The 14,044-nt window shown below is 48.2% G+C and overlaps 1 protein-coding gene across 2 annotated transcripts; it reads right to left on the bottom strand.

Annotated features, from left to right (window-relative positions):
- Positions 1-7,715: 7,715 nt before the first annotated feature.
- Positions 7,716-13,044, bottom strand: RCHY1 (ring finger and CHY zinc finger domain containing 1). Of its 2 annotated transcripts, XM_062627637.1 has the most exons (9): positions 12,956-13,044; positions 12,748-12,867; positions 12,510-12,625; positions 12,337-12,415; positions 11,698-11,742; positions 11,537-11,595; positions 10,780-10,806; positions 10,082-10,202; positions 7,716-9,114 (listed from the first exon to the last, which is right to left on the bottom strand). In XM_062627637.1, the coding sequence occupies exons 1-9, from the start codon at positions 13,010-13,012 to the stop codon at positions 8,986-8,988; spliced, it is 753 nt and encodes a 250-aa protein (XP_062483621.1). In that variant the 5' UTR covers positions 13,013-13,044; the 3' UTR covers positions 7,716-8,985. The 2 variants fall into 2 exon arrangements, with proteins under 2 accessions (XP_062483621.1, XP_062483623.1); XM_062627639.1 differs by lacking the exon at positions 10,780-10,806.
- Positions 13,045-14,044: the final 1,000 nt, after the last annotated feature.

Here is a 14,044-nt window from a genome sequence, read left to right as displayed (position 1 = left end):
AATCAGGCATCATCTTCTGCAGGATACTGAGAGTTTCTAAGAGGAAGGTTTGTCCAAGAAATTGACCCAGAGCCTCATTAGCATGGGCTAAATCCACATGCACATTCACACTTCATTTCTACATCAGTGTCAAAACCCAAAGACTCCATCTCATCCCCAGCACTGCCAAGCTGCAGGCCCACAAGGCTGGCACGTGGGCTCTGCTTTCCTGCTCTGCCCTACCCTTGGATGCTTAAAATGGATGAATCTCTTTTGCCTACAATGCAATGAAAAGGCGTAGGTATTTTTGGGGATATCCCAGGGTGAAAAGAGATTCCTCACAAGAGCCTGGGGACCATAAACTATTCCCAGTGCCTTTTCTTTGCCCCCACGTCCCTTTGCCTTGCTGCTTATACGCAGGGGTGGTTTAAGCAGCAAGGCAAAGCCTCTGCGCTAACACACTCACTGAACAGGTAATGTGAAACAATAAAGGATGGACATCCCACCTCCATACGTGCCTCAAGCCACTGAGCCCATCACCCGAGCCTCAGATCTGCAGAAGGGAAGGCACACCCTCCTGAAATGGATTTGGGGAATTTCAGAGGTACCAGGAGCTGGGTTCTGCTAGAGGAAGGATGCTGTGCAGGCAGCTCTGATACAGAGCAGAGGGAAACAGGGATGAGACCACACCACGGGGCTTCTTTGGGTGAGCACTCCAGACTCTATATTGCATTTATTTGTAACACATCTACCTTGTGACATGGATAATGTGTTTATGGCTACAGCACTGCATGCCAGCCAGGGACAAGGCACAGGGCAGAAATCCTAGATGCACTTGCCATGCGGAAAAAGCACTTTATGGTGGGGGACGATGCCCTTAAAGGAAGGATGCTTGTGTTCCATGCGAGGGCTGCAAACACCCCTCTCATCTTCTCACCTCAGACCCTCCAGCTTACCCAGGGATTTCTGTCTTCCCTTACTACTGTGGCAGGGAAGAAGGGAAAAAATAGCCAGAACACACTATTCAAAAAGCCCTTATCCCCCCTTTTCCATTCTCTTTTTAAGAAAGATGAGAATAACTTGTTTTATTTACAAAAATAGCAAGCTCCATTTTTCCCAAAGGCTTTCCACTCCTCCTCCACCCCCCTTTGGCTCAATTTAATCTCAGAGATATTTTATTTATATAGAAAAACATAGTTCACATAGCTCTGTGCAGAACATCCCATTCCACAGCCGCTGGGGCAGCAGCACTGCGGGTAATGTGATCCCTTTCCACGTCTCCTGCCTTGCCCTCAACAGGGAGCCACACGCTGCTTTCACCACCCCCATTTCCAGATTCCCTCTCCCCTCCCTAATTGTGCTTTTGTTTTGCTCATTTATGAATATGCTAATATCTCATCAACATGTTTCCAAGTGTCATCTTCTCAGCCTCTTTGTGAAATTAATGGATTAATGATAGGTAATAGCTCCTGGTTTCAGCCTCCAGCAGCAACAATGCTCATCTCCCTGGGTGAGAGCAGGGCACGTCAGCAGCTCAGACCTGAGCTGAAGGCATCCCCTTGTCCTTGCACTGCACCTTCCTACAGCTCCAGCTTCCAACAAGCGACTTCCTACCCAAAAGGCACTGGGAAGTTGGCAATGCAAGGACCACTGGATCTGTTTCTATCGTCCATTCCTGGATTTGTTTCCATCGTCCATGTAGTGCACACCAATGGGTTGCTGTCACCTTTGGATGCTGTTCCTATTCAAAGGTCATTTCTCAAATACTGGGCAGCTTAGGGAAACCCTCACCCTTCAGCTCCCATGGCTCACAACTACCTCCACTAAAACCAGCCCATCCAAATCAACTTCATGGATGCTGTAGCAAGAGTTGTGCATTTTTGTTTCTAGCCCTTTTATTGTTTGGATTGGTTGAGTCGTGATGATGATGCAGTTCCCAGTGTTTAAATTGAGAAAAATATAGGTTGCAACTCCCCCCTAAAATTATAAGTAAACATCTTGTCAGCAAAACACCTTCTCCCTCTCCTGCTAAACCCTGTGCTAAAGCTCAAGGTGTTCAAGGCCAGGTTGGACAGGGCCTTGGCCTGTGCCAGGGGATTAGAACTGGATGAGCTTCAAGGTTCCTTCCACCCCAAACCATTCTGTGATTCTATGAAACCAGAGCCTGGGAGGGTTTCCGATCCCATGAGGGCCACAGCAGCCAGCCTAGAGCTACCTCCCCCATGGATCTCAATGGACCACAACTAGAAAAAGTAAGTGCTGAAGGCCTAACTATTTCTCACAGGCTTCAGATGATGCATTATTCTGTAATTATTTCACAGGTTTAAAAAGGTGCTTTTTCCCAAAGAGCACCCAGACTTCTTCCATTCACCATATCCCACCTGCTCAGTGGGCAGAGCGTGACCAGCAGGTCGAAGGAGGTGATCCTGCTGCTCTACTCTGCTCTTGTGAGACCTCACCTGGAGTATTGTGTGCAGTTCTGGTGTCCTCAACATAAAAAGGACATGGAACTGTTGGAACAAGTCCAGAGAAGGGCCACGAGGATGATCAGGGGCTGGGGCATCCGCTGTATGAAGACAGGCTGAGAAAGTTGGGGCTGTTCAGCTTGGAGAAGAGAAGGCTGCGTGGAGACCTCATAGCAGCCTTCCACTATCTGAAGGGAGGCTATAGGGATGCTGGGGAGGGACTCCTCACTAGGGAGTGTAGTGACAGGACAAGAGGTAATGGGCTCAAACTTAAACAGGGATAGTTTAGATTGGATACAAGGAAGTTCTTTACTGTAAAGGTGGTGAGGCACTGGAATGGGTTGCCCAGGGAAGTTGTGAATGCTCCATCCCTGGCGGTGTTCAAGGCCAGGTTGGACAGAGCCTTGGGTGACATGGTTTAAGTGTGACGTGTCCCTGCCCATGGCAGGGGGGTTGGAACTAGATGATCTTAAGGTCCTTTCCAACCCTAACTATTCTATGATTCTATATGACCTGCAACTCTATCCCCCCCAGGGACTCCTGTCCTCAGAAGCTATAGGAAAGGAGCAAGAGGAGGAAAGTGCGGTGCCAGCACCCCAAGATTCCCCTGAGGCTCTGCTCCAGCTTCTGCCACCCAGACCAGAGCCAGCTCCTTGCTAAAGATACAGAAATCCATTCCAGTGCCAGAGAGCAATTATTTCACAGCAGGGTAAAGAGAAAATTTACGAGTCCCATGTGCAAACTGTGTCCCAACTCCAACAGAGGAAATGCAAGGAAGTCACCGCGTTTCAAGTGTGGAGGTCCCAGCACAGCCCTGGATGAAGCCAACCCTACTTGGAGGTAGAAAGGCAGATGCTCTGCTAACCCTGTGAGTAACAAACAGCGCAACGTTATGAGCCTTTCCCTAACTGTGTTGCTTCCAGTTGGAAAGAAAAAGCCGGACAATTTTTCTGCAGCCAGGCAAATGCAAAACATCAGCCTTGGCCCCAGGAAAAGTCAGAGCTTCTGTGAAGTGTCTTCTCCCACCCAAGAGGCAGGGACCAGTTGCAGAGCTCTCCCTGCCTTTCCCCAAGCACTTCCCAGGGATGCAGACTAAAAACACACTGCTGCTGCTTCCATAGAGCTTAGGGTTGAGTTTCACAGCCACTGCCACCAGATGAGCATCTGCCATGCTGGGGTACCTCCCCAGCACTCCTTCAGCCCCAGCCTTGCATCCACAACCCATCCCCAGGTATGCAACCACCTCAAGAAGAGTCCACAGGAAGGGAAGGCTGTACAGGAGGTTTAATATGCAATTAAACATCCCTCCCCACATGGTGTTATTGGACCCAAGGCCATGAAAGCACACTTAACAGTTTCCTGCCAGCAAGACAAAAAGCACACCAGTCATTACACCCATCCTTCCACCCAAAACTGGGAACCCCCTCCCCATCAAAGCAGAGGGGCCAGGATGCAGGGGACCAGTATCCCCAAATGTGCTAAATTTTGGGAGGATGGAAATGAAGCCCAGGAATGTGGGAATGAAACCCACCTTGCACAACAGCACTGCTATGCAGGACGGATGCCCCATCCCTGGTAGTGTTCAAGGCCAGGTTGGACAGGGCTTGGAGCAACCTGGTCTAGTGGAAGGTGTCCCTGCCCATGGCAGGCAGGGGGTTGGAACTGGATGAGGTTTAAGGTCCCTTCCAATGCAAAACATTCCAGGATTCCAAGCCTCTCATTCCTATCCCCCCCAAGAAGAGACTGTATCTGGCATCTCCATGAAATCAGGGCAGCAAAGCTCAGTGCACCACCTTACAACATATACCCCACGCAACAGCTCCCTGACTGTCTTTATCCACCACATTTACCTTTATCACCTCTGCAAGCCATTCTTTTTTTCTGCTGTGCAATACCATTTATTTCCCTGGCAAAGGGAGTTCAGGGCTTGCTGCCAAGTTAAATGCACAATAAAGTGGTTCAGCTGGTGGCATCAGGTTCCCCAGCTGCCCCCCTCACTTTGCCCAGACAAATTCCAAAAGCAGGACGGCAAAAGGTCAAAATCAGCTAGATCCCACCCCCAAGATCATTTTCCTTCTCAACTCAAGTCCAGCTGCAGAGCGAGCTGCTTCCCAAAGCTCAACTCAACTAAGGGTTTTCTTTCAGCCTCCTCTTGTGGTTGGAATCCAAATCGACGTATTTCCAGCTGGGATAAAATTACCACTTACCATCAAATTTGTTTGCTTGTGGACTTCACCCGCATGGTTTTACAATCAGCAACACACTCAAAGGCTACTTCACTTTGGAGTTTTCCAAAGTTGGCTTCCCATCTGCTCCATGTTCCTATTTTTTAGCTGAATGAACAGTACTTTTGCAGGGAAAAAAAGAACACAAACTGCCAAAACCCCATCCCACAAACAGGAAATGATATGCTGGTAATGAGCAGAACACTCTGGAAATGGGAGCTGCAAGATGGACAGAAATTCAGCCTCAGCTTTGGCAAGTGATGAGCTGTTCCCCTGTGTTCCCCAACAGCAGTACCCACCATAAGTGTATATCCACCAACCCCAACCAATCCACTCCTCCCTTAGTTGTCCCCACTTGTATTTGCCAGGTCAGGAACTCAGCAGCCCTGGAACAATGCATCTTTTCAAATATGTATTTCATCAAGTTAATGAACAAGTTGCTGCATCTGTTTCTCCCTGGCAGCTGCTCACAGGGAGAATTTGCCAGCTCTGGTTTTTGTTTTGGTTGTTGGCTTTTTTTTTGTTGTTGTTTTTCTTTATTAAGGCTGGATTGCTGCTTCTAGCTGCAGAAATTCAGGTCCTGCATGGCTACCACACAGGCTTTCATGGCCACAGCGCTCCTCTCAGAGGGAGGAGGCCTGTCAGGAAGACGTATGAGGTGTGATGGACCCGGAGGGATAACAGAATCCCAGCCCCAAGGCTCATCAGCGCAGGCACTGGGCTTCCAATGCAGCCCTTCTGGCTTCCAAGAGGAAGTTTGGACCTTACAGCCTCCATATCTCCACCTGCCAGTGCAAATCCTTAAGAGACACGCAAAAGGAAAGTTAAAGCCTGTGTCCTACAGCAGCACTTCAGATGTGCTCAGCATCTCCCCACCTTCTAAAGGCAACAGCTACCGGGTGATGACGAATCACAGAATCACAGACTCGTTTGTGTTAGAAGGGATCTTAAAGCTCATCAGTTCCAACCCCCTACCACGGGCAGGGATACCTTCCACTAGACCAGGTTGCTTCAAACCCTGTCCAACCTGGCCTTGAACACCGCCAGGGGTGGGGCAGCCACAGCTTCTCTGGGCAACCTGTGCCAGTGCCTCAGCACCCTCACAGGTAAGAACTTCCTAAGATCCCATCTCAGTCTCCCCTCTGGCAGTTTAAAGCCCTTACGCCTTGTCCTGTTACTACATGTCTTTGTCCAAAGCCACTCTCCAGCTTTCTTGCACCTTTAGGTGTTGGAAGACTGTTAAAAGGTCTCCCCAGAGCCTTCTCCAGGCTGAACTACACCAACTCTCTCACAAACAGGGACCTTCAACAACCCTATGTCATGCATGGCTTGCTTGTGAGCAACCCAGAAGAGTGTTTTATCACCTCTGCCATCATCCCAAAGCACTCATCACCTAGCTGGGGACAGTCATCTGCAGAGACAGCCTGCCCCAGTTCTGGAACCCCAAATCAGCACTAGACAGAGCTTCCCAACGTTCCTCTGAGCATCCATTCACTAGTGGCTTTTTAATAGAAACAGGTATTGACTGTTTCTTTTCCCAGTTATGCTGGATGCTCCCAACACATCTCCACACCACCTCTACTTCTCCAGCCACCACTCAAATCCCAGCCCATGGAAGCCCATTTGCTTCTCAGGCATCAGCTAGGAGTGTGATCAAGGGACTAGTGGAACTAGATAATATTATGGTCCTTTTCAACCATTCTATGATTCTGTAACTGCTTTAATAATACAGAAACCTCAACTTTCCTTTTTTTTTTTTTTTTTGAGATTTATCTCAAAAACATCCTGTGACATCACATTTTTATCCCATTTACAGTTCATTTAATCCTGCCTGTCCTTTAACTGTCACAGGGAAGTCACCTCCTGGGCAGCAACACCCAAGCAAGAAAAGCACCTTGAAAATACTTAATTGTTGTCACCCAAACCCTTTTCATCCTGCTTCTGAGCAGCCAAACTGTGCTGAGCTGCTGGCTGTCATGACAGGACTGGAGCTTTTTGGGGAGCAGGAGACAGGTGCCCTCAGCCATGTCCTCCACCCCTGGGCAGCAGTGGTGGTGATGGTGGTGGTATGAGCTCTGCTGGCAGCAGGAACTCAAATTCCCCTGCACGCTCAGGGCTGCTGCTTATTCCCTATTAAAGAAACCCTTGGGCATGTCCCAAGACCCCAAAGCTCCGAGATGACAACTCCTCCAGATTGATATGAGCCCCGTCAGTGCCTACCTGAGAGCAGGTCTCCATCCAGGGAAGGAAGCAAAGTCTCCAGGTGACAATACACATTTAGATGGTGCTCCAGAGCAGCAGGGAGTCTTGCTGGCAGCTTCAATGGAGGAACCAAAGTGTCATCCACGAACGAGACTCCTTCTTATCATCTACAGCAGCCTGAAGTCAAGCAGAGATGGCAGCACCAAGGAACACCTCACTCATTAGTTGACAGCAGGGACTCACAGTCCCATAGCCAATCCAGCCCCTTTCCAGCCTGTAATCCCCTCAGAGAGGCACTTCTCAGAGCATCCAACCCCAAGCCCCACTCATGCAAAGATGGGAAGACAGCATGGAGCCAAGTCATGCTCCTTCTGAACTGTGACTTCTGACAACACAGTCCCCACCACTTCCATCATTTTAACACCAGACCCGAAGGAGAAGCCACCACACGGTGCCCCACACATCCCAAAGAATACCTTTCCCTAAGATCATTCCCAATCACGGAAATAAGCCTTACCTGTTCCCTCACCCAAAACCCTGCTCCCCTCCAGCCCAGCTCTGAGGCTTTTTATGGGCTATTTGCTGATGTAGCCCAAACATGGTTCCCCACAGTGGGGTCATCCAAAGACATGGAGGGTGGAGAAAGTCAGCCTCAGCGCTGGTGTGGGGACACCATCTTCTCATCCCAAAGAAGTATTTGGGCTATTAAGACCGTTCTTTTTCGTAACAGAGACCCAGGAGTCACACAGCCATTCATCAACCCCTTATTTCTCAGTACTGAATCATAGTGTAAACTCAGTTGGGAGTTTTACTCAGAGAGTAAAAAGAGAGCACGCACACTGCCTATGGCATGACTTGTTTTAATAGAGATGCCATTTTACATCAATTTACAGCACACAGAAAAGCGCTCCAGAAGAGAGCCTCCAGGAAAGGCAAGCTCCAGACCAATCCTGGTATTTCATACACAAAAGGGCACCATCAGCTGAAGAAGCAAGCTGGTTTACAAGTTAGGAAAAAGTAGCTGCATGAAGAGTAACTTGATTAATCTATTTTATTTCATTATAAGAAACTATTTGCATGTTCTGAAATTCTGAGAAGCCAAGAACTTGCTATAATATTTAGACTGCAAAACACATTGGGCAGGATATTACATGAGGAAAGGTGGGAAGGTTTATTGGGTTTTGTTTTCTAAAAAACAAATGTTTCCTCCATCCTCTCCCCGCAAATGAAATCAGATACCATTGTAAAAAAATATTAAAAAAAAATCCCCAAAACAAAACCAAAAAAACAAAACCACAAAAAAATTGGTCCCTGCACTGCTCAAGCGGCTATGAACTGCTGCTGCTTTAGCAAATGTCTCAAGCTCAGCTCGATGCCAATCCTGACAAGACAAATATATGTGCTTCATTTTCATTTACTGAACCATCAAAACATCACACTGTGTGTCTAAACCTCACAGCATCTCAGCCTTTGTAAGGGAATAAAGCAAAATGAGGAAGAAATGGGTGCCTGTGGGAGAAGGGTGGCCTTGCAGCTAGGTCTTTAGGGTGCTCATCACCCAAAGATGCCATTTCTGCCAGCTCACCCTCGGCAGCCACATGTTCACAGGCCCCAGAACAAATGCATCATTTAGAAAGAACAAAATGTACTGGCATAAAACTTTGTGGATGTCAGCTTTATGTAAAAAGGCCACTCTCACAAGTTCATTTTCTCCAATAGCTGCCACCAGAATAGCTGTTACATTTGCAGCCTTCAGCCACCCCAGAACATCATCTGCTGCATCAGCTGCTTGTCCTTCCTCATTCTCCCGGGTAGTTATTCTTCCAGGCTCTCTCCAATGCAGCAAACAGCCCTTTGAAGGGTGCCATTCTCTAGAAACTAACCACTTGGTGGGGAGCTTCCCAAGGGCCTGCCCACGCTGTGCTTCACATACTGGGGATGGGGCACATGTACCAGAACTCCTCTGCACCAGCATGAATTAAATGATGTAACCACTTTGCTTGTGCCATGATGATTTGGAATAAATTCTTACTGACAAGTAGGTTATTTGCTTTTTTTTTTTTTTTAATAGTCTCTTCCAAGGTGGAGTGTTCCTTGTCCAGAGCCTGTCTTGGTCACTGCTCCTCCAAAGAAAGGCTGCATCTTCCATACTGGGTAGTATTATACGACTCACAGTTTTTGCACTTCATGCCTAGGACATGGAACTGCACTGTAGAGCGGGCGCTGCAGTCATTGCAAAGGATCTAAGCATGCAGAAAAGACAGAGAGAGTATTTAGCACCAACAGGATGCTCGGCAGTACACCATGACCATGATTCCAGCAATCACAGAACTCGTTTGGGGACAAAGCAGAAAATGTCTTCCTTTTAAAGACAGTGGGGCTGATTTAACTTTTCCATTTGTAACACTCAAATCACACTGTGTAATCACAGAGGATTTACTCCTTAGGTGACTCCTTGCACAGGTCAAGGGACAGATACTCTTTGGCTTCTTCTCTTGATGTCAGAAACAATTTGAGAAGCCCTCAGGTGAAGTGAGGGCACACTAACAGCAGCTAGCAGCATTAGCTGGTCTGCAACTGAAGGCAGGCAAGCGAGTGCTCTTCTCAAAATAGACAGGAAAGATTTTTTCAAAAAAAAAATCCTAGCAGGATGGGTTATCTAAACCATAGCAGATGCAATTACAACATTAATGACCTAGGCTGCTTAATGCAGCATTACCTACAATGTGGCGAGTTTCATGGTTCTGAATTAACACAAAGAAACCAAAAGAAAACAGAAGTTGTCTCTGTGTGCTAGCTTTGTGCAAAGCAAAAGCTTCAGATTTTTACAGAAAATCCACCAATCTTACTCTAAAACACAAAGCTCCAAGCTGTTAAAAAAAAAAAAAAATGTTCCTGCTTTTCACTAAGACATCGCCTAACACTACCAGAGAAAGCAAGATACTTCCAAAGACCAAGCTGTTTCTCTGCTGTGTGATCCTACACCACTGAGACTGTAGTTTTGGGGCTGGTGTTTTTGGAGTGCCTCTTTTTTTGGTGTTTATGAAGCCAGCAAATGAATACTGTAAGCCCACGCATGACATTTCTTCATTTCTTAAGCATCCGGTTGAATTCTGATCCAGGACAAGGTCCTAGTGCCCTCTACTGCCGACAGTAAAAAGACACAGACCTGCTAAGAGTGGAGTCCTGGTTTCAAGTCTCGTCTCTTACCTCCACCATCACGTTCTGATATTCTGTGGGCATAGGAGTATGCGCTACTTCATCATCCAGCTGGCGCCAGTACCTTGTCATATCTAAAGCAGAGTGCATGCACAAAGGACACCTGTAACCTCTGCAGGGAGGAAAAAAGGCTAAATCAGAAGATGGAGCAGGATCATGAAACAAGTCCACCAAAAAGGACAAGTTTCATATTACACTAAAGAAAAACGCCACAAATTTGCCTACAAGACATCTGGAGAGGGACTTGGACAAGGGAATGTAGGGGCAGGACAAGGGGAACGGCTTTAAACTGCCAGAGGGGAGATTGAGTTAAGATCTTAGGAAAAAGTTTTTCACTGTGTGGGTGGTGGGGTCCTGGCACAGGGTACCCAGAGAAGCTGTGGCTGCCTCATCCCTGGCAGTATACAAGGCCAGGTTGGACAGGGCTTAGCGCAACCTAGTCTAGTGGAAGGTGTCCCTGCCTGTGGCAGGGGGTTGGAATTGGATAAGCCTTAAGGTCCCTACCAACCCACACCAGTCTGATTCTATGAAATCAAGAAGTTCTTGCAAGCAGAACTGGAAATTAAAAGTCGCTTATCCCTGCAGGAGTTTGCTTTAAGTTATTTAATACATGACTGGCATCAAGATATTTGCCTCTAAGCTATTTGTCTGGACTACAACAATATTAAGAGACATTCAGAAACACTTACTCCCTCAGCATGTCCTCGTAACATGTTCTGAAAAGAAAACACAGAAGTTCAGTAAGAAGAATGCAACTACTGACTAGTAAAACACTTGGACTGAATAAAGGCACACAGAAGTGTGCCCCAAACCAGAAGTTAAAAAACAGCCTGAGTCCAAGTGAACAGAAAGCTTCCCAGCACATCTGATTCCATTCTAAGGTCTTCTAACATGAAGGAAGAGAGTCAATACTATGAAAAGGTCTGTGTGGTTCAAGTCTGCTGAAAAAATGGAGTGTGGTGCATCACAAGGTAAGTTCAGGAGCTGGAAGACTTAGTCTGGAGAGACCTACATGAAACAGGGAAGCCATTCACTCAGTGCAAAGAGAAAATGGGGGTGGGGGGTGAGACAAGGATGCCTTAAAGGAACAATCTAAAACTTCACAGATGAGCTGCCACCAACCTCTTAAAATTATCATGCAACTGCTTCTGGCACCAAGGAGGAACTTCTTGAAATTTAAGTAGTAACAGAAGGAAATTCAGCCCAGGAGAGCTTAGAATGAACAGTACACAGGTCCCTCTACCATCACCAAAGTTTGCTGTGTGAGGAAGACAACCTTCCTAAAGAATTTCCCAATGAAACAGAGACCGATCCCTACCATGTGGGTCCCTATGAAACCAGCTCTCTGTAGCTCATACAAACTAACCAGGCCTGTAGTGCTGCCGAAGGAACACCAAGCACTAGGCAGCAGCTATTCCCCTCTCTCAAGTATTTGCAATGCTTCACCTGTGCAGAAGGTGACCACAAGGCAACACATGTGCTCCAACACGAGATGTGTGAATATCCTGTTTCAAGGCAAGCATCAGACAGAAGACAAGAAAATTAATTCAGCTGGAGTAAAAAACACAGCCACACACAAACCCGTGAGACGAAAAGCAGCAGCTCACCTCCAAACATATCGGACAGTCCTGCCTGGAGACATTTTCAATGCACTTTGCAAAGGAAAAAAAAACAAAGTTATTCTATTTTTTCCTAAATTCTAAAATACTTTAAAAATTATAAGAAAATATGTATGAAACATTACTCTTTGAATTTAGGTTTGAAGTTGTGAGAATTCAACCTGATCTAGTTGAATATGTCCCTGCTCACTGCAGGGGGGTTGGACTAGATGACCTTTGAAGGTCCCTTCCAACCCAAAACTATTCTATGATTCTAACTAGCAGGTGGCTAACCATACTAAACACCAAACAGCTTGAACACGGACATAAGGACTCCCAGAACTTCTGCAAGCAGCCTAACTTTACTTATACTGCAGCAGGATGAGTAGCTCAAACTGAAGCACTCTCAGATTAACAATCAAATCAAATTTCTGATCAGCTCCTTTAAAAAGTAGAGAAAGAGATCAAGGTGTTTATTTTCCGTAGCTCTAACTCGTAAAGCCAGCCCAAAGTGCTCTGTGTTGCCCTTAGGAGCGCTGAAGAGAACCTGCTGCTCCCCCTGCTCGTATGGCCTCCGATGGAGACAAGGCACTGTCACTTTCAGGGTGTTTTCCTTTTAGAACACAGAATTAACAGGTGTATTCCTACCTTGTGCTTTCCTCGAAGGCTCAAGCTCAGGCATAAATTGCACTTTGAACAGTGGAAAAAATCCTCCTTTGGCCCGATCCTGAGGAGAAAAGCGTCAGGCCGGTGCCGGCTACCTCCCCGCACCGTTCTTCACCCGAGCAGGGCGCAAGGGTCCCGCCGGCCCCCTCACGCACCTGCAGATGCCACACTCGGGGCAGTGGTACTGCTTCTTGTCGCTGTCGAAGAGGTGGCAGATCCCGCAGTAGTACTCGCCGAAGAGGTTGTCGCAGCCCTCGCAGCGCTGCTGGGCCTGCCGTCGCACCGGGAAGACGAGGAGGAACCGGGAAGAGGGTCGTTAGCAGCGCAGCCGGCCCCACACAACATGGCGCCCCTCCCCCAAGATGGCGGTGCACCCTTTCCCATCGGACCCACCTTCTGCAGGAGGCGGCAGCGGGTGCACTTCACCTCGGCCACACGGAAGCGGTCTAGCCGGTGCTCCTCGGCGCCGTCGTGGCACAGCCGGCAGGCGTACAGCTTCCCGCAGCACGGCGCCTACGAACGGCAGAGAACGGATCGGCTCGGTTCGGAATGAACCTTCCGGCGCCAAGACCCGCCGCCTCCCGCCGCCCCACCGCCTCACCCGCAGAAGGCAGCCGCGCCGGTAGTGCTCACAGCCCTTCTCCCCGGCCGCAGCCATAGCTGTCCCCGCCCTGCCGCTTCCGCCCCGCCCGCCGCTCCCAGTGCCGGAATAGTCGACGCAAGCGAGCCCCTTCCTGAAAGACTGAGTTCGCCCCTCCCAAAGCCTTCCGTCTCCCTAAAAACCTCTTGGGTCTTGCCCCCTTCTTCTCTAAGTCGTTCTTGCCCCTTCCTGAGCCTTAGAATGGTTCATCCACTTCCAGTCCCCTGCCCGTGGCAGGGACACGCTCTACTTGACCAGGTTCCTCCAAGCCCTGTCCTTCTGCCCTCTGCTAAACCCTTCTTTTCCCCCAAAACCACCTTCTATTTTTTTTTTTGCCATCCCGCAAAAACCGCCTCCTTCCCCCTAAAAACTTTCCTTCACCCCCTAAACCTTGGTCCCCCTTCAGCCTTAATTTCCTCCCCCAAAAAAACCTTTCCCCCAAAATATTCCTTCCCCTAAAAGCTTTTTTTCACTCCCTCTCACCATAAACTTTTCCCCAAAAAACCTTCATTTTCCTCCACTTTCCCTGAAAACCTCTCCTCCCTTAAACCTTCCTTCCCCCCCCAAAAAAAAAATTTTTTCCCCCTGCCGTAAAACCTTCCTTCTCCTCTCCCCTAAAATCTTCCCAGACCTTCCTTCCCCCCTCCTCACACCTTTTCCCAAACCCCTCCTTTTCTCCCCTCCCCTAAAAATCTTCCCCAATAAAACTTCCTTTTCCCCTCCTTCTTCCTAAAATCTTCTTTCCCTCCCCAAGCTTTCCTTTTTTTTCCCCTCCCCTAACACCTTCCTTGCTGTCCCCTCTCCCCAACAACCTTCTTCCCCCCAACCTTTTTTCCCCTCTCCAAACCCTTTTCCCACCCCAATCTGCCTTTCCTACCTGCCAGAAAACTTCCCCCCCACCAAACTTCCTCCTTTCCCCTCCTCCACTAAAACATTCCTTTTTTCCACCCTCTTCCCTGGTCCCCCCTCCACAAATAACAAACCCCAACACCTTGATGCAGCACAGGAGAAGCAGCCCAGAGCCAGAGAATGGGGCCATTTCCCTGCCTG

The sequence above is a fragment of the Pezoporus occidentalis genome, unplaced genomic scaffold (assembly GCF_034315485.1).
Source record: "Pezoporus occidentalis ecotype Australia unplaced genomic scaffold, CSIRO_AGI_Poc_V1 ctg303, whole genome shotgun sequence".
Lineage (NCBI taxonomy): Eukaryota > Metazoa > Chordata > Aves > Psittaciformes > Psittacidae > Pezoporus > Pezoporus occidentalis.
This window is presented reverse-complemented; position numbering and strand designations above follow the sequence as displayed.